Below are 19,569 nucleotides of genomic sequence, written 5' to 3'. Positions count from 1 at the left end.
TCGCAAGGACCGGCACGTCGGAAAATTGTGTGGGTGTCGTATTGTAACTTTAACCCTTCGTTTCCCTCCATGGCCAAAAACTATAGTGACCAAACCGCTACTGTGCAGAACACAGCAAAGGGTATTGCTGATTGTTTTAATGCAACGGGCTGCAGATAAAGCATTTACATTTGTCATTAAGGGATGAAGCCTAACATGCTCATAAATGCAAAGCTATTTCATAATTACTCTGTAATGGAAATTTACGAGATCTTAAAACTGCAGCTTTTTTTGTGTCTTGAATCTATGGCAATCGCATCAATATAAAGCTGTGCACCAATCTGTAACTTTCAATGTGTTATAAGTCGGGCAAACAAACTACAGCAGTGCTGACACATTGTGAGAGAATTGCAGAGATCTGCCTTGAGACATTATCTACACTTGGATAAGTGAAGGATTTACTTCATTGCAATTTCATTTAAACAAAGCTGCAGCAGCATGCTTTTTACAGCAGTTCTTTACGATAGTGATGCATATTATTTACTACCTCAGTCTGTTCTTTTAAATCTGCATTGATTTCTCAACACTACACATTTCTGCTAGACAGTAGTTTCTGAACACACTAACGCTTATACACTGCTGCATGTGTTCAAGATTCTTATTTAGTTTTTGTATTTAGGACTTTATTTTAATGGTGTACTGTAACTTGTATTTTTTTTAAAGGGAAAAGGTTTATCCATACAGATATATGAAGAGATATATGTTTTAATTTTAACATTAGTGACTCAAACAGGAAGATTGTATTGTTTAAAGTGTCATGAAAACATCGGTGCAATATTTTTTTTGAAAATGGTACTTGTTACCTAATATAATAAATATGCTGACACAATGGGGGGGGGGGGGGGGGGGGGGGGCTTTATCGTTAAAGATGCAATTGTAGGAATATCAAATGGTAAAATAATTCAGAAATACAGTCCCATAGAGCATTAACAGGCTCTTCCAGTACCAAAAAGTATTGACAGCACAAACTCCATGCCGCGTTGCTGCAACTACAATGTACAGCATGCCATGTGATATACTGTGACTTCCCGTTATGTGTTCTGCTGCTGTTTATTTATTCAATTATGCTTGTTTTTTTCGTTACAATTAAACTAAAGAAGCCTGTGATTGGGTGCCTTGTAAGCATGCTGTAATAAACATTTTAGAAAGTTATGGTGCTTTCTAGCGATCAACATTATAAATAAATATATGGACAGAAGGTAATAAAAAAATGACAAAGATTGATGGTTGTGCTGCTTTTAGTGTGTTTGACGTTAGCCTTTTCAATGCTGTGCTATCTTTACAAGTGGCACACTCCACTAAGGGGAGCTGCATATATATTTTTTTCTGATTGTAGCTGCAGACTGTTATTGTGTTTTTTTTTTTTGTTGTTCTTTGCTAAAACTCTCATGAATGCAGAATAAATGTAAATCAAAAGTATATGTGCAATAACAGAATTTGAATAACCACAATATACTGAACACTTCAAAATACAGGATTTACATACAAACAAGTTTCTAAGATTTATTTCAGCTGTTTAATAAAAGAAATTTATGTTTGCAAACAAAATATAACATTTTAAGTTATTCGCCAATTACAGCAGTAAACCTGTAAAGATACTTCCAAAATGGAGAACTTTCAATGCGGTAGTTCATTCTAGAATGTTTTTATTCACCGTTAACATTACGTTATCCCTGCTGTTATAAAATGCTTTCGTGATTTGGTGTATTTTGAAATGTTTCTGTATGACAGCTACTGTGGGGTATAAAAGGGTCTGACAAGTTTCAATTTGCACAAGAAAAAAAAAAACAAACCTGTTCACATTTACAAGTTTTAGAATTCCTTTTGTTTTGTTTGTTTAGGGTAGGTCTGTTTGGGTATTGATGCTCCAAAATGTTTTTGCTAGGTTTGAGTGAGGATGTAAATTCATATAAATTGTTTTGTTATTGATCAGGTTTCTTACCCCCAGAGCCAGACTATAGTCTGGTTCAGGGGTTTAATATATACAAATATACCAAATGCATTTTACTTTTATTTTGTTTTATTAAGTTGTGTTTAATTGTTTTTTGCTTTGAATTAAAAAAAAATAAAATAAAAAAAAAAAAGTCCTGTATTTTTTTTCCCAGCATATATCCATAATTTTTAGTTTTATTTTCTAATTTCATTCGTTTTGGCACTGTTATTTAGCATGTATGTAATATGTTTAGTGATTGCACAAAAATAGTAAAACGTCCGTACGCAAGCCAAGCTTACCCTTCCAAGGGTAACGTTATCTTCCCAATAGTACAGTAGCAAAGGTTATCTGTGGATTTATGACTTAATTGAAGAATATTTGAGTTATCAACATTTTTAATAACGACAGTTTAACACTCTCTACAAGGCTCATTACCGACACTAACTATAATTGAATAATGAGAACTGAATTATAAAAATATCACTTAGTTTTACAGCTGTGGTCAAGGCTGTCCCTTTGTAATGCAAGGTAAAGCATTCATCTGTCATTAGCATGCTGAAAAACACAATTAATAAAGTCGAGATATTTAATAGAGGGACTTGCAAGTAGTCTTCGGGTGTAACAAATAATCCAGTCCTCAGGAAACGACCCCCTGATCTGTGTGCAGACAGCAACTGTAATCGGGGTGGTGTCTTTGCATTAGTGTACTATTTGTTAAACCATATAGTGTTAGGCACCCTAATGCAAGCTTGGCAATGTGTAAATTTCCACTTACGAGTTTCATTTTGAACAATGCTGCTTTTGTCTATTTCCTGTCTGAAAGCATGACCCACTACAATATAGTAAACCCATACAGCCCCCCACCTGGTCTGGTGAGACAGGTCTACTACTTAAACAGTGGTCTGTGGAGATACTGTAGGGTCAACAATTCTGAAAGAGCAATAAAAGCTATGGGCACCATATAGAATGACCTCATTTTGCTTCCTAAAGTCTAATGAAACCTGAATAATGTTAAATTTACATACTGAATTACATACCGCTTCATATACCTCATGAAAAACTGACAAAATGTGACATTTGGAAATATAAAATGAAATACTGTACTAGTACGATGGGATGCCAGTAGACACTTGCGATTTATCATTTTGTAGTTTCTTTGATTACATGATGTTAAATAAGAAATCTAAATTATGTTCATATACTGTTTTGTTTTTAAATTTTCATTATTATTTTATCATATGTCTCAATCCTACAATTCTAGGTGATGCAAACATTTTGGCCATAGCTGTAGAGTGAAAAACCAAATATTCTTTCAGGTAAAAATGACTAAAAAGAAAGTGAAGTCCTGTAGTATACATAATTTGGCTTTTACAATACTTTAAACTCTCCAGTACTGGTTACATGTGCCTTCATGAAACATTATAGAAAGTAACATCCACCTTAACAGTGTTATACAGCATGGTGCTGCCTGAAACTTGTTTTGCCAAACCAAACTGGAATCAGCTTTAAAGAGTGAGTAACTTTGTAGAGTAAAAGTTCAGTACATCTGGATCCATGTGTCTTTCACAAAAGGTGATAAATAGTTTAATTATTTCAACAAGATAATCCATTGCAATGCAGCATTTAATCAACAGCTCTTGGGCGTGGTAGTGTCCTTCTTTATAAGATGTACCTGTTACTACAGTTATGGCAACAGCTGTCTTGTATATTTCACCACAACATCCCACAAAAGTACGTAGGGGCTTTTAATCCGACGCCCATTAACTACTTTACTGCAAACCTTGTTTCATTCTGCTCTGCTTTCATACCAATAAAAATGTTCTATTCATTTCAATAGATTACAGAGTGGTCCTTTCTCTTTAATTGTGAAGTCTTTATTGAATTGACATTACTTTATAAAAACACATCATGTCATTCACATTTTTAAACACAGGAAGGATACTGTGGTTCACATCTTCTTATGGAAACTTACCCTGTATCTTTCATCAGTTTCCATTATTATACACGCTGAACGAAAAGTAAAATCCTTTTGACAGCATTAGATGGCACGCAACGATCCTCTCCTAATCCTAAATCTCGGGGGTTACTGACAGAATCAAGACTAGTTAAATGATGGGACTCCTGGCTCCCTTGCACCAAAGAACTGAACACAGGAATGACAAGCAACAAGGTAACTTACTTAAACTACAAATTAACGTTTTACAGAGAGGACGTGCTCATGCTTTCAAATCGATGTGTGTTTACGAGGAATTATTGTTGCAGCTGTCATGAATAGAAATACCACGTGTGAGATCTTAATTAGATATGATTGTATTGATATTAAAACACAATTTTACAAATGTATTTTTGATGTGTACTTAAACAATGTTTTTATACATGCAGCTAAGGCCAAAAGTTTAGCATCACCATACAGAATTAACTCATTTTGCCGAGTAATGTTATGTTAATTTATTGCTTTGTAATTTTCCATATATTTCATGAAAACCTGATAAATTGAAACATGTGAAACGTTTCAAAATCTAGCATGAAATACTGTGCTACTACCAGTAGTGTTTTGCAATATAATTTTTTAGTTTATTCGGTTACATGATGTTAAAGAAAATATCTAAATTAAGTTCCTATATTAATTTTTAAATTATGTCTTAATCCTAAAATTCAAGGAGATGCAAAACTTTTGGCCATAGCTGTATACTAGAATACATTAAAATACTAAGATAATAACTGTAAAAATGATCAACAGAACCTCTTTTATAACTCTCTCATGGCTGGAGCCAACTATATCTATTTTGCTAGAGAAAAAAAAAAAGTTTGTCACTTGTTGCAAGTGTAATGATTAGAAATACCACGTGCGAGATCATTATTAGATATGATTGTCTTGATATTAAAACACAATTGTGCATTTACTTGATTGTACTGATATTAAAACTCAAAGCATTTACTTCAGACTTTTATTAACTCCTATTTTTGGAAAGAAGGAAAACACAAATACATTTTATAAAACTAGACCCAAACAAAAAAGTAATAGAATTTAAGGACACTGAAGCAATCTTGAATTGTTTGGTTCTCATTTAGGAGTCTGCTATAAAGTGGAGTAATTTTACTCCACTTTTGTTGCAAGTTTCCATAGTAGAGTCTCGACAAGTTAAAAGAAAAGCGACAGCCACTGTCCAGGGGTGCAATGGAAAATTTACCACAAGCCATTATACTTGACAAACAGGAAACGAGTGTAGTATGTGACATTCTTCTAATAGCCAGTGCAAAGCAGCATGGGACTTTGAAGACCATAAAAAGCAGGTTCACTTAGTCGGCTGCTCTTGAACTCCTGGGGTTGAGCAGTGCCAGCAGCATTCTACCAACAGACAGCAAGCCGCCCTGCAGACTGTGTGCTCCTGAAGCCTGAACCGAGGGAATATTCCACCCAGTAAGCTGAACCTGTGCAGCAGTACATGGTGCAATTCGAAGGCATCCCATGAGAGTGCTCCATTTCTAGTCTGTATGCTTCTTTGCTTGTGTGGGGCTCAGTCAGTATTGGTATTGAATTTCAACAGAATGCCAAAGATGAAAAGGTATAGAAGCTAGGTTTACAACGTGAAGGGCTCATGAAATAAAGTGGTTTTGGGGTTAGGAAATATTTAAATATGAAGTTGGGCAGAACTATAGAAGCTTGTGGAAAGTTCAAGGCTGTGACAATGACTGTTATCGACCGTGATTAATCAGGAACACTGACTAATTCAGGGTGAAGACAACGATGTTGAATTTGATCGTTAGCACTTTGTCCCAGAGATGACTCCATACTGTTTTACTAATGAGTATAAAATAACAAATACGTCTTGCTTTTTATGGTAGACAATATAATCAGAGATACTGCTTCGTGATCTATTATTCCCTTGATAAATTACTCAATGGTTGAACAGAGTGCTCCAAATTCTGGATGGCAGGTGAGTTGCATTTCTATTGGCTCTCCATTGTGATTGCTTTTGTTCTACCAACAATGAGATTCTAAAAAGAATGGCTCTATTTTTTGTAATAAATGTACAGGCTTCGTGTGCAGTGCAGTTCTATAATTAAATGCGGACCGTGCACAGGAAGTTTTCAGCTCTCTCGTACCAATATGTGTCGACAGTGCTTCACCAAATATAGATTGTGAAGATGTGCTTTTTGATTAGGTAAGCTTACAATCTCAAAAGCTGTTGCTTTTTAATTCAATTCTTCGGAATAGGTCCATTGCTTCAATGTGGTTGAGATTGTACAAAAGCCTGCCAATTCGATTTACTTTTGTATAAATATTGCAGGTACTCTGCATACTATACTCTATCTAATCTATTTCACAACCAAAGCAAAAGACGACGCAGAGTTGGGGGGGGGTGGCTGTCTGTACTTGGGAGTGGGTATAAATTATTTTTATACTTCCTTTTAAGGGGTCCCTTGAGTTAAATGCAATTTACAAAAAAAAAAACAACAAAACAAAACAGAACAAAAAAAAACTAAATTTGCCACGATTATACATACTGACTAAATCAAACATGGTGAGCCCGCTACCAAACAATAAGGGAGTACTGTGTTTAACTTAGATGTTACATTACAGGTTATGCTTCATAAAACAAAACAAAAAAATGACAAATGGACATAAACTATCTGGTTAAAGTCATTTGTATCTGGTAGCTCCTGTAACTGGTTGAGCTGAATCGATTTCTGAGCAAGCGCAATGGCGGCAACAGGGATCTAGGAAATGGCGGGATTCTGAAACATCTCTCCAGCGTCAGCTCTTCAAGGCTGGTGTTGATTTCTCTAAATCTAAATGGGACTGGTTTTCACAGGCTCTCACTGATAATAACTCATTCTAAAACATGTTGTGTGTAAATGTACTTTTATAGTGTAAATTAAACTGCAGAAAACAGCGGCCTGTATCTTTAGTTTTATAAAATGGAAGTGGTTACTTTTTTTTTTTTTTTTTTTTCTTTTTTTTAAATGTAATTACTGAGGGCCTTTTCAAAGCTTTTTACTCTAGACCTAGACCTAACAGAACAGATATATTAAACAGGTTAAAGACTTATTATGAGCAAATCTGCTTTTACAGCCTTATCGTGAGGCTGTTTTTCATGAGTTTTTTTTTGTTTGTTTGTTTGTTTTTTTTTTAAATAACAAGAGAACTAATCCTTCCAATGAAATGAAGTTACTGTAGGTTTTTGGATAAGATTCAGTATTATTGTAGCAATTACATTAGTTGCGTTTACACACGTATTTAACTACTGAATGTATATGTTTTTAAAAAATCCTTGCAAGTCGTACTGTAATTTGTATGTATTGCAGCTTCAGAGCGAACCTCAAGCGAAATGCCGTGTCTGTAAAGAAAAGACTGCCAGGGGCAGGAGGTCCCACGAGGAGAGTAGCGCTCTGTTCTGTATGAGAGGTGCTTCCAGGACTGTCTAACCTGAGAATGATCCTCAGTTTCCCCAATCTCAGGTTCGTCAGCCCACGAAACACTTTCTCAAAAACAACAGACAAGACGCAGAGAAATGAAACCACTTCCAGCAACCTTCACTACTCCCAAGGTTTTGAGATTGTACATTTTGGTCTAACAAAGTGCTATAGTTGACGAGTCTCCGGCTGTAAAACTGTTGAAGAGTCTATTTAAACATTTTTTAAGAAAGAAAATGAATTCTATCACCAGCTGTAATAATAAATTGAATGTTTTTTTGTTGTTACATTTTTTTTTTTTTTTTAATTTTGTAACTGCACTGAATAGAAAATAAAAAACACAAGGCAATAAATAAACACTTATGTTCTGCTCTATTTGCATGTTCCTGTATCTCTTTTACTTTAATTTCTAGTATTACCCACTCCACACACTGGGATATAGTCTGGTGGTCAGAGACACTGGCTTCAGGAAAATAAATGTGAGAAAAAAAAAGTCTGATAAATGCTGGCAACACGATAAGCTTCTTGTAAAAATGTCATTATGAAAACAGGAGATAAGAAATAGGTTCTAAAAACCATTAGTTATTACTTTAAGGATGGTTTAAAGAGCAGGTCTGTACAGAAATTGTACAGAAGTTGCTCCCAACCTTATTCAAAGTGGGGAACATCATTGTGTGCTGGGATTTTACCAGGACAACCAGCACGGGATTAAAAAATAAATAAATAAATCTTTATACTACAAATATGTATGTCATTAAAGGGTTCTAAAATGTTCCAGTCCAAAGTCTTTCTCTAACATCTTGTCATTATTAACAAAGTCCCTGATGAATCCACGAGTCAAAATGTTTGTCTATAGTAAAAGAGGACTGACTGTTGTAGCATTTGACATAGATACAAACTTGGACTGTGGAATTTATAAATGATGCAGCAAACATAACTTTTAACAAGACGTTTTGGTAACACCAAGCAGATCTTATATAGCATGATCTATCAGTAAATGGGTTATAAGGAATATTACACTTGTGTTGATAATAACAACAGGCTATAGCAACACAGTGTTATAACATGTAACTACAGCACTTAGAAGACATTTTTTAACAAGGCATATTTGCACTAGTAATAGTAAAATGGTATTGTAACTTATTCCTTGTTATTCCTCAAAAACATGGACAGCACAATAAGATTTATAAAATCGATCCTTAATTGTATATGCAACAATAAAAATAAAATGCTTGCAGTGCTGTCATGTCAAAGCCCAGGAGATGAGGGCTGTTGGGGAAGCCCATAGGGGAATTAAACTATTCAAGTCACCTAACCATGACCCGGACAGAGCACTATTCATTTATTTAATGAACAGCAAGCTTGTCTCTTGGACTGTGACACACTTCACACTGGCTGACTTTGTGACACGAGGCAGCGCTGGGAATGCTCGCCTATTTGTTTTCATGTTTATTTAATCTGTGGGGAGACTTTTTAAGTTTTGACGTCTTTGACAGGCTGCTTGTCAGTGTGAAGTTTTGACTCAGACGAATCATGATAAACAAGGCTGATTGGTCCCAGTGCAGAGCTGTGTGTGACAGTGGCGTGAGCCAGAGTACTGGAATTACAGCTGCACTGGGAGCGGGACGCGAAGCGCCAGCACCGATAAGGGACTGACGTGTTTTACTTTGTATGTGATCCCAAAACATCTCATCTGAAGTATCATTGCATAAAGTTATCTGATCATTGATGGTGCAAGCACAAAATGATGTGCAAGTATTTTGTAAAGAAAAAAAAAACAAAAAACCTTCACATAGACTTACGAAGGCCATCACCTAGCAAAAAATACTTTTCCTACTATAACAAGGTTTCTTCCTAAACTGTGCCGTAATGATCAGAACATATGGAAATGATTATTTCACAGGTAAAATACATTACAATTAAGAAATGATTATTCCACAGACAAAATACATAAGAAATAACAACATTTCTGGGCTCTGGTGGCCTTATACTAACTAACCCTACCTTGTCTCCCATGTTAAACTCACCTCTAACTAATGGAGACCATTTATAAGCTGTACAGAACTGGGTAGAAGCAAGAGGCTGAGCTAACTGATTATAGTATATGTTACTGCTGTTGACTGGTTCAGCCCAGCTATTTCTAGAATGCAATCAGAGGATGAAAGTTTAATGTTATTAGCTGCCTTTGAATCTGGATTAGAATTCATTAATTTACTGCTCCTGTGCCACCTACCAAAACTGCAGTATTAGGAAGCACAAAAACATACGATAGATGTAAAAAGCATAGTGGATATTTAGAAGATGAATGCTAATATTGTTTATTATTATTATTAGGCTTTGGTATCTACTAATAAAACTACCAAACAGTTGTAACAAACCATTCCATTTCATTTGACTGGTATTGTAACACTGCTGTGATTTATCCCAGCACATTATAACACCTCCCGGAAGCAGCATCTTTAATACAATACACGTTGGGTTCTCATGCAGTCAATTCCATCTCCTGTGAGGTTATCCTACAAGCAAGTAAAGCACTGATTTGCCCACATGGTGTTGTTCTTTGATATATATTATAGTACAGTAATGAATATAGTTTGACATATTGCTGCTGACATTGTTGGTAGTTATCTAAACTGTTGTTAGGACGCAGTTAAGACTATCTAGAGGCAGAAAGAGCATTAACTCACATTGAACCTTTTTCTTAAATTTCTGTGCTGCTGTATAGACATGTTACTGTAAAATACAATTGTATTATCTTTGAATGTGCTGTTGTACACCGTAAGGGGGGGGGGTGGGGGGGGGGGGTGGGGGGGGGGGGGGGGGGGGGGGGGGGCGCGCTATAAAATAAACAATCCTAGGTTTTCCTCGGAAAAGAAAAATATCCCACCAACATATATATACAAAGAAAAGAAAACTATACCTGCTAATTTACCCGACCTTTCACCTGATGCGAACAAAGCATTTGCAGCTCACTGATTCGAGAATTCCATTCCTGTTTTACGTCATATACATCAGAATTCATGGGCTGAACTCATCAGGCCACTTTTGTTAAATTTGAGACGCAGTTTAACAAGTAAGAGCAGTAGTTGCATGCATGCTCCATCGCACAGCTCAGGGACCCAACGCATTGTCACGTGTCGTCTGCGCACTATAAAAATGTGCAAGACGGTTTGTCGAGTTATAATAAGCAGTCTTGATTTTGACCCATCAGTGGAACAAAAGAAGCACATTTAAGATTCCTGGATCTTGTAAGTATTTAACACATATTAAGCTTAGTAAGGCAAGAAGTGTTTTTTTTATTCTGTTAGATACTTTTCAATGCGTTATCTAATATTTTTTTTTTTTTTTTAGGTTGGTCTACCAGTGGGAAAAAAAACAACAATGAGCAAGTTTCTTCTTTTAGTTTCGTCTTTACTTGTTTTAATTATGCCTTCTTGGAGTGAATGCCATCCTTTAGATGGAATGAAACCAAACAGAAGGTTGCCCGCTAGGGACTATGAGCTGTGGTCCAGACAGCAGCCCCCGTCGTCGCATGACAAAGATCTCGGGCTTGTGTCCGAGTTCGACTCCGATTCGGAGGCTGAAGACGACGCGCTCGCAGAGAGCGGAGTGTTAACCCGAGTTTGCCCTGCAGCGGCTTCCAAGCCGAGTTCAGAAGAGAATCAAATAGAGAAAGACGAGCTTCGGTCCAAAAGACGTGACGCCAAACCAAACTCGCTAGATCTTACTTTTCATCTACTCCGAGAGTTTCTGGAAATGGCCAGAGCAGAAAAAATGACCCAGAAGGCTTTGAGCAATAAAAAACTGATGCAAGTTGTAGGAAAATAATTAATGTCTGGATGCATTATCATGCAACTTAAATATTGTAGTAACGGTAGTTAAAATATATTAAGATTATTTTACATGCTGAATGTATAAAAACAAAATAATACTAGTAATTGCACACGTGCAGAAAGTGTAGTAGCCTACAGTATTTATTAATAGTTTTAAAGTTGTTTAACGTTTCAAAACTGGAACTGCGAACTATTACAGATGTGATTCCTAGAATTAGCTATATGCTACTTCTGATTTTGATACTCGGGCTGGTGTGAATGGTGAATGTACTGATTGTAGTACAGTAGTGTAATGTTTATGTGTAAAACCATTGTCACGATTACTTCTACAGTGATGTATTGTGTGCTTCTGCTAACGCCGTGTCACAATGTATGTGAGATACAGATTAGCAGATAGGCAATGCAATCGAATAATAAAAGTGAAATGCTGATGATCCATTTTTGCATGGCTGTCCTGTTCTGTCCTTATCTCTGTGTGGTCTGTGTTTGGTAGCTGCACGTGGTGTCGCTTCATGTTTCTATTTTGATAGAAGCTTTTCTGAAACATTGGGCCCTTATCACAAAGTTTTGACTTGCAATAATTCTGTCTGCTTTTGTGTTCCTAATGAAGTCTGATATTCGTGTGATAGTGCGAACTTCTTATAAGAAGTGACTGCAAGCTCATGAATATCAAACTGCATTTAAAACAGGTCAACAATCCTTTCTATAAACCCATGGGCTCAGACAGGCTGAAGGGAGATTGTTTATTTCCTCCTTTATCACAAATAGAATAGAGTTCTTTGTTTTGTGTTGGGGGTGGCACATCTGTTCTGCACATGGAGTTATTTATTGACAATCTATTGTACTATTGTACAAATAATTGGCCACCAACATCTTAAGCAAAATGTGCATTTGTGAATATTATTTTAAAACTTCTTGAAGTAACTAAACACACGGATAATGCAACAATGCATAAAACACACAATTTTTCACTAGTATAACCAGTTCACTAGTATGAACAGTATAACATGTTACCAGTTTGAAGGCTTCCATTTAAATTGCAAACCATTTGCAACCTGTACTGTGAATATTAATGCATTGCAGTTCAGTCTGCATGTCACCCAGATGCTGTGCACTCACTCTGCAGAGACAGTTTGCTTATTTTGTCCTAAAGGTAATCTGTAAAGACAATACAACACCCACACAATGTTCCAGTCTGGTGTAAAAGTAATCATACTAGCACTATACACAGTGCCTTACAGAGGAAAGCCTTCTATTTGCAAACATGTCACTGGCAATTAACTTATTATTCTTCAAAACAACTGTACAGCCCAGTTACAGAAGAACACAGCAGGGTCCTTCTGCACAGTATTGCTGTAGACAATGAAGCAGTTTTCAGAGCCTTAAGCATGCATCACACATTACATTCTGTCTCTGCTTTCAAAGATGATCATGCCACTCAAGGTAAAAACAGACCCAGGGGAAAAAAAAAAGTTTTAAACCTGCACAAAACAGTTTTGTCCTGAAACATACTTCAAGGTTCAACTCGCCTTTTAAGCCTTTTAAGACATTGTAATTTATGCAGGTCCTATAGAGGTTCAGTAGCTTTTAATTTGACTTCTGCATTAAGACTAAAACATTGTTTATTGTGGCACTTTTTTTGTGCAGTAAAACTTGCAACTCCCTGCTATCTTTTTTGAAACGCCCTGCCCACAAAGGCCCCTTTTTCTTACATAAGACTTTTATTACTTTGAAAGATTAACCATACGTTAAGCTCCAGCTTTTACTTCAACCAGTTTCCTTTAAAGTTTTCTCCTCCATACATACTCATCTTGACTGAACTGCAATAACTTGCTTTTTCATCGCGGTCCATTGCAGTTCCGTTGAACACAAAGCAATCAGGTGTTCTTCACTTTTTCTTTTTGAAAGTGAGTTTAACCATGAGGAGGAGATGCCACGGCCGACTGGCAAGTGCTTAGGGTCAAGATTCAGGGCAGAGCTGTCACTCTGGAGGAGAAAGGAATCACAAAGCATGAGGTTCATTTACAGGTACTACAAGCATGTCAGAACAGCATGGATCATTGAGGGGGAATTACTGTGACTGTACCTGATAAATAATCCTATTGATAACACTTTATATCGGGAAGCAGCTAGCTGAAAGAGGCATGTTCACTAAGACAGAAGAGTGTAATTTAGACCGAACACATACCTTGGTTCATTCAAACTCCATCCAGCTTTGCCAAGTAAGTACAAGCTGTGTATTCAATGCGTCTCCAGAGGCTTTGAAGGAAGATCACCAGTGCCAGAATGGAAAAAAAGAGGGCTGCTGCCTAGCAAGGAACAACAAGAAGGATGAAATGTAGGCAAGGTGAAATGGAACAATCAAAACTGCAGACATACTCCAAGAGAGAAGAACCATACGTTGAGCAGCTAATCACGGCTTCAACTTCCAGACAGTCAAGACAGCAGGCTGTCTGCTTAATATGTGCTTTCTACTGCTCTGTGACTAATCCAGAATTAAAACAAGGAATCGTTAGATTTTTATAAAATGGTCATAAAGCACTAAATGCAAATGCAGCATTTGTTAGGTGATAAATAAGGATGCGTTTTAATTAACTTAACGGCAGGTCATATTAAAAAGCAGTAGTAATCATGGGATTTATGTCTGTAGTACATTAGCTAAATATTTTTCCTCATAAAATATAGCTTTTAGTAAAGATTCGGGCAACAATTTTTTAAAAGTTTAAAACAGTTTGCTATATTTTACAATTTTATGGTAATCAATTTAAAATAAAAACAACTATACATAGTGGTCAACGATTAAAGTTCAAAGATAGAAAATGCCAACTTGCGCTAAGAGCTCCCTTTAGTTTCAGAAAAATCGCAGATTTTTTTTTGTTTTTACAACCTACCAATTTCCAGTTCGACAATTCAGTTTAGTTCTCTTTTGGATCAATTCCGTTTGGGGGAAAAATATACTGGAACAATGTTTCCCCAAATATAGAACAGTCATAGCGTGTCCAGTATATAAAAGAAGTGTATTTGAGAGATGAACCTGCAGTGCGCTTGCCCCATCAGTGTCAGTGGCCTCCTTTTTCTTGAGGTCTATGGAGCTCTCTGCCTGGGCTCTCCTCTCACCTGCTTCCTTGAGCTGATCGCACTTGGCAGCTGTGTTCTCAGAGTCCTCCCCACAACCCTGTTCAGGCTCCTCGGGGACATTCTTCTGCTCAACTGAGAAGATTGCAACTGATAAGCCGGCATTACTGAACAAGCTTTCTGCTGCTTAAGCATGATCTTTGTATTTATTTTCTCCTCTTAGTTTACAGAGTTGCAGCTGTTTGACCGCATTGCAAAGGTCTGCAAAGTGACCAAGGATGTTCAGCACAGCAGAGGTTAAGCTTACTTTTTATGAAGTCTAGCTGGGAGAGAGCTCTCTCCTGTGCATTGAAGTCCACCTGGTAGTGATTCATGTTCTCATAGCCAGACTGCAGCTCCTCCGGCGTGAAGTCTTTCACGGCCTCTGACATTCTGGAGAAAGTGAGCATCGTCAGTTGTAACATGGACCTGGGATTTCATGCATTTAATCTCATGTAAAATAACTAAAATCCATCTTACTTTTCAATCAGAATCCTTGCATTCTGTAAATAAAACAAATTAAAACAAAACATTTATTGACTTGAACAACAACAAGAAAATATTTTGAAAAGCCTGTTACAAAGGTTGGTTCATTCTTACTGTCTTGTGTCAGCCAGGAGATGTTCAAGCAATGAGACAAGCTATCACTGAAAACAATGACTCTCAGAATTTTAAAAGGGTCATGAGAAGGTTTACGAACAAGAGGAGACCATTGCCGCGCATCAAAGCTTGTCCAGTTCCTAATAGCTGATTGCTCTCAGAACTTTGTCAAGTTAGATTCAACTTTTTCTGCCTTAACAACATTACTAGGCTGCCCATTCCATACATTCCCCTAATCTCCACTTAATTTCTGGTCCTGTTTTCTGTAGTGCACTTAAAATAATGGTTTTGGTTACCTATGTCAAATCCTTTTAAGATTTTAAAGGGAATCACAAAACTGAAGTCTGAACCAGCCTTTACACATTTGGTTATGTACCTAAATAGCAACTACATGTATAATTACAAAGTAATTGGATACCTCAATGTATAAAAGCTTGAATACAAAATACAAAGGCAGACAGACTGCACCTGCATGAAGGCGGCCATCTGGGGCTCCTTCATGGCCTTCTGGCCCGTCTCCACTTGCTTGGAAGTGGCCTCAATGTGCTCCCTACAGGTCCTCATCAGAGTCCGCGTGTGGCCAGTCTTCTCTTCCTGCTCATAGTTGATTCTCTGCACCATGATCTTCTGGCTCTGCTCCAGGATGGCGTTCATGTGGTCAAACTTCTCACATAGCATCTGCTTCTGTCTTTTGCAGTTATCCTATTTCAATACAATAACCCTTCTAAATGTTTACCACACTATTTTTGTAGTTTTACCACGCTTTACCATACCTCACTATTCTTTACAAACCCTACCTATGCTTTACCATTCTTTTAACTGAAATTTATTACACTTGGCTATGCATTTAATAAGGGACACTTTTATAACAGAAAGCAAAAAGACATTGAAGAGTTTAATGTATCTTGGGACTTGTGAAGTCTGCCAGTGTTGCTAGCCAAGGTTGCACATTACAGATCACACAGGAGAATATCAGACTCACTCATAAAAATCAGTGATCACGCTTCAATATGACATACAAGAGTCATTGAAAATACACGAGTCACAGGTAAAACTGGTACTGATTTCAGGAGGAAGGATTATGTTTTCCTAGTTTATTTCAATCTCACAGCATTGAAATACAAGAATGAGGTGCAAGAATGAATAGGCCTCACGCACCACAACGTTTCTGCAAGTGTCTTCCAAGTGAGTGATGACCGCCTGGGCTCTATCGTTGGCAGAGATGAGACACCTGATGCCATCACCAAGTTCAGACTGGGAAGAAAAACCACTGATGATAAAAGGCCCGGGATAGGGTAGAGTGACACATTTTTAATAAACACTGCGTAGATACATTTTGTTATATTTGTTTTGTCGTTAAAACCATGTAAAAAGCAGTCAGTCACTTAGTGCAGCTGAGGATAACATTCAAAAACATACTAGCAATTGAAATGTGATCCACCAAGTTCTCTGAACCCTCTGTTAGGATTTCCTTCTAAAACTAAGACTGGGTCCCTCTTCTGTAGGTGATCTTGGTTTGTGGCTTGTATTTTATACCTCTGTTTGGAATATGCAGACAATGGGATTAAGTTTCTGCTTATGCCTGGTACCTAATCAATTCATGTGTTTTAATTCAAACTTTAATTGCGATAAACACAGCAAGCAGTTTATCTATAGAGACGTATTTGAAAATATTGTCGCTTCATGAAACGTTAAACACAATACAACGGGACAAGTAATCACTTTAAATCAAAAAATAGAAAACTCTAAAATTTTAAAACCTTGGTTAGCTTTCCTTGAACATTTCAGCTGATACACTTGTTGTGGATCTCACCTTCTGCTGTTTGTAAACATCTTGCAGCTGGGCGACCTGGCAGTGCTCGTGTGTGCCGAACACCTTGCAGAGGGAGCAGGTGGGCACCTGGCAGGAGATGCAGTAGATGTTCATCTTTTCTTCTTCATGCTCTTCACAGGTAAGGTGGCCTGCAGGCTTTGACCGGGGTCTCGAGCTGCACCACATTGGTATATCAAAGCTTTGTTCTAAACACGTTTTCATATGCATTTTATTAGGTTACTTAATGGAAGACGGTTTCCCTCTATGGGGAATGGGTTAAAAAAATGAGTCTGTAAATAATTAGGTTTACATTTTTCAACAGGTGCAATAACTCAAAACCGGTACAATTTTAATATGATATGACAATTAAATCCTAGATTCTCACTGTTAGTAGATGAATGTAAACTAAAATAATAATAATAATAATAATAATAATTTAAAAAAAAAAATCAATATAAAATGTTAAAATACTAGCTTTTAAGTCATCCAGTCTAGTACTGTTGGTATTGTTTTGCCACCCTTGGTGTTGCTGTACTTGGAAGACTCTTGCTTGTAGATGTCAATGATGCTCTCCACCAACAGGTTCCGCTGCAGGCTGTAGACTCCATGCTTGTCCAGGACCACCTCATGACAGCAGGATGGGCACCGGAACCTGCCCCCTGTCTCCACCAAGATCCCTCGAGCCTGAAACAGGGACGGCTACCTTTTATACGTAACCCAGTTCACCACCAGTCTGACAAGATGCATTTTGAAAGGTTGTTTTGAAAGGATTTCAACCCTGTATCTGTTAAGCAAAGCCACAACTGACAGTCAGAGGGTTTGACTGCTCACCTCACCATACCAATTCCATTTATATAGCATTCTTCATATGCTAGCATCCCAGGGCGCTTTAACTGTAACTAACTTCTCGATAGTGAAAGGCTAAATCTAAGAGATATGTTTGGAGCTTAAATATAGAAATGCTGAGACTCAGGGTTCCGGATCAAATTTGGAAGTGAGTTCCAAAGCGAAGGAGCTCGAAAACTAAAAGCACAGAACCATAGGTTTTTAATCAGGTTCTAGGAATAACCAAGGGGCCATCATTTGCTTACAGGGAATAGGTACGTTCATACAACTGAATGTGACCAGTTTATAAGGAAGGTTCTGCATACCTATCCACACAGATATTTCTCTAGTCCTAGTAGAATGGCTTGTTCAACTCCATTGCATAACATTACCTCAATGTGTCGAATTGAGTTCCTAATAAAACCGCCACACCACGCAGTTATACTTTGCGATTGCTAGACATTCAAAATAATATGAATCATTTGTAAACGTGTTGTAAGCAAGCTGAAAGCAATGAAGGTTACAGAGTCGCTGTTCGCCCCCGGGGGAAAAAATGAAATTCTGTGAATAAACAAGCCCATAATAGCCGACATCTGCTCTTGTGCCACTGCAAAAATAATAATTATTCAAGCAATAATACCTCACTTAGAGGGAATTACCAGAAGAGTCTGGGCATTATTGCAGTTACATGTCCCTTCAGACATACATGTGCATTTTATATCAGTGGTTTCCCTTTGGTCACCTTTTTGTATGAAGGTTCCAAAGTTTTCCCCGTCTTCCACATGATTGTGGAGGGACTGGCTACAGCAAGACAGCGCAGGTGTGCGCTACAGGCTCTGCATACAGTACCACAGAGACAAATTCAGAGTATATTCAGTTCCCCAAACAAGATGTGTTATTGCTTACCATCCATTCTTAAGATTACACTGCTAATGATATAAACTAATACAGCAAACTGAGTGCATGGACTGAGAAATTGTTGAAGTGATAATCTGTGTAAATCCACTTCAATTCAAATAGAGAGCACAGACCTGGGGAGAGATAGATGGTATATTCAGATATGTGTGTCCATATGCAGGGCATGGGTTTGTGCACTTATATTAGTCTAAGTCAATGGTTTACTATATCTAGGGAAGAAAACTCTTCAGGAGCAGGTTATTAACAGAGCAAGAGCTAAATGGTCAAATTGGGAAAAACTATGAGACCCTAACAGGGTTTGTCCTGATTAAGTGAGCATGACAGAAAGAACAGAGCACTGAAACAGGATCCAGGCTGCCCTGCTAAACCAAGTGTCATCTGAGTGCAGAGAGGCAACGAAGCCAAGTACAGTATTTGGGGGCTGGAAGTGCTCAAACTATGTATGTAAAGATTGTCCCAGGAAACCAAAGAAGATTTTTTAAATAAAAATTAATTTTACAGTTAATTAAGCGGATTGCTGCTCGGCCATCCTGTGTTTCCCTGTCTTGACGGTGTATCTGATGTTATTGACAATGGAACTCTCCCTAGAGACAATTGCTGCCTATATTAAGCAGTGCAGCAACACTTAAAAGGGCTTGGTGCTGCCAAGTTTTCTTCCTAAGCACTGAATGGTCTTTCCACAACACCAGCACCACCGGACTTCATACATCATCAAAATTATGAAAAGAAATAAGTAAATACATTTAAACATTTGAATAGAAACACAATTGAAATCTGTGATCATTCCTGTGTTCACAAGAAGGAATTTCCTCATCCTTACCTGAAATATGTCATTGGCACACTTGCGGCACAAGTTGTGCTGGCAGGGCAGTATTACCACGGGTCTAGTGAGGAGCTCCAGACAGACTGGGCAAATCAGCTGCCTCTCCAGGCTGTCCATTGCTTGGTCTCCGTGAAAGGAGCTGTATTCCACCGGGAGAGACGTAGCAACACTTCATAGGAGAACTGTTGAAATCTGTTTAAATTCAGGGCTGAGGCTTCTGTAAACCAGAGTTTCACAAGAAGCACCGAACAAC

At 37.6% G+C, this 19,569-nt stretch overlaps 1 protein-coding gene across 1 annotated transcript; it reads right to left on the bottom strand.

Moving 5' to 3' along the window:
• Nucleotides 1-11,246: 11,246 nt before the first annotated feature.
• On the bottom strand, nt 11,247-19,564 carry LOC121297682 (tripartite motif-containing protein 54-like). Its single transcript, XM_041224122.1, has 10 exons — nt 19,314-19,564; nt 17,286-17,434; nt 16,751-16,925; nt 16,096-16,191; nt 15,406-15,639; nt 14,818-14,840; nt 14,606-14,730; nt 14,258-14,433; nt 13,412-13,532; nt 11,247-13,209 (listed from the first exon to the last, which is right to left on the bottom strand). Exons 1-9 carry the CDS (start codon nt 19,431-19,433, stop codon nt 13,422-13,424), a joined length of 1,209 nt encoding a protein of 402 aa, XP_041080056.1. The 5' UTR covers nt 19,434-19,564; the 3' UTR covers nt 11,247-13,209; nt 13,412-13,421.
• Nucleotides 19,565-19,569: the final 5 nt, after the last annotated feature.

Source organism: Polyodon spathula, chromosome 23, assembly GCF_017654505.1.
Source record: "Polyodon spathula isolate WHYD16114869_AA chromosome 23, ASM1765450v1, whole genome shotgun sequence".
In the NCBI taxonomy this organism is placed as follows: Eukaryota; Metazoa; Chordata; class Actinopteri; order Acipenseriformes; family Polyodontidae; genus Polyodon; species Polyodon spathula.
This window is presented reverse-complemented; position numbering and strand designations above follow the sequence as displayed.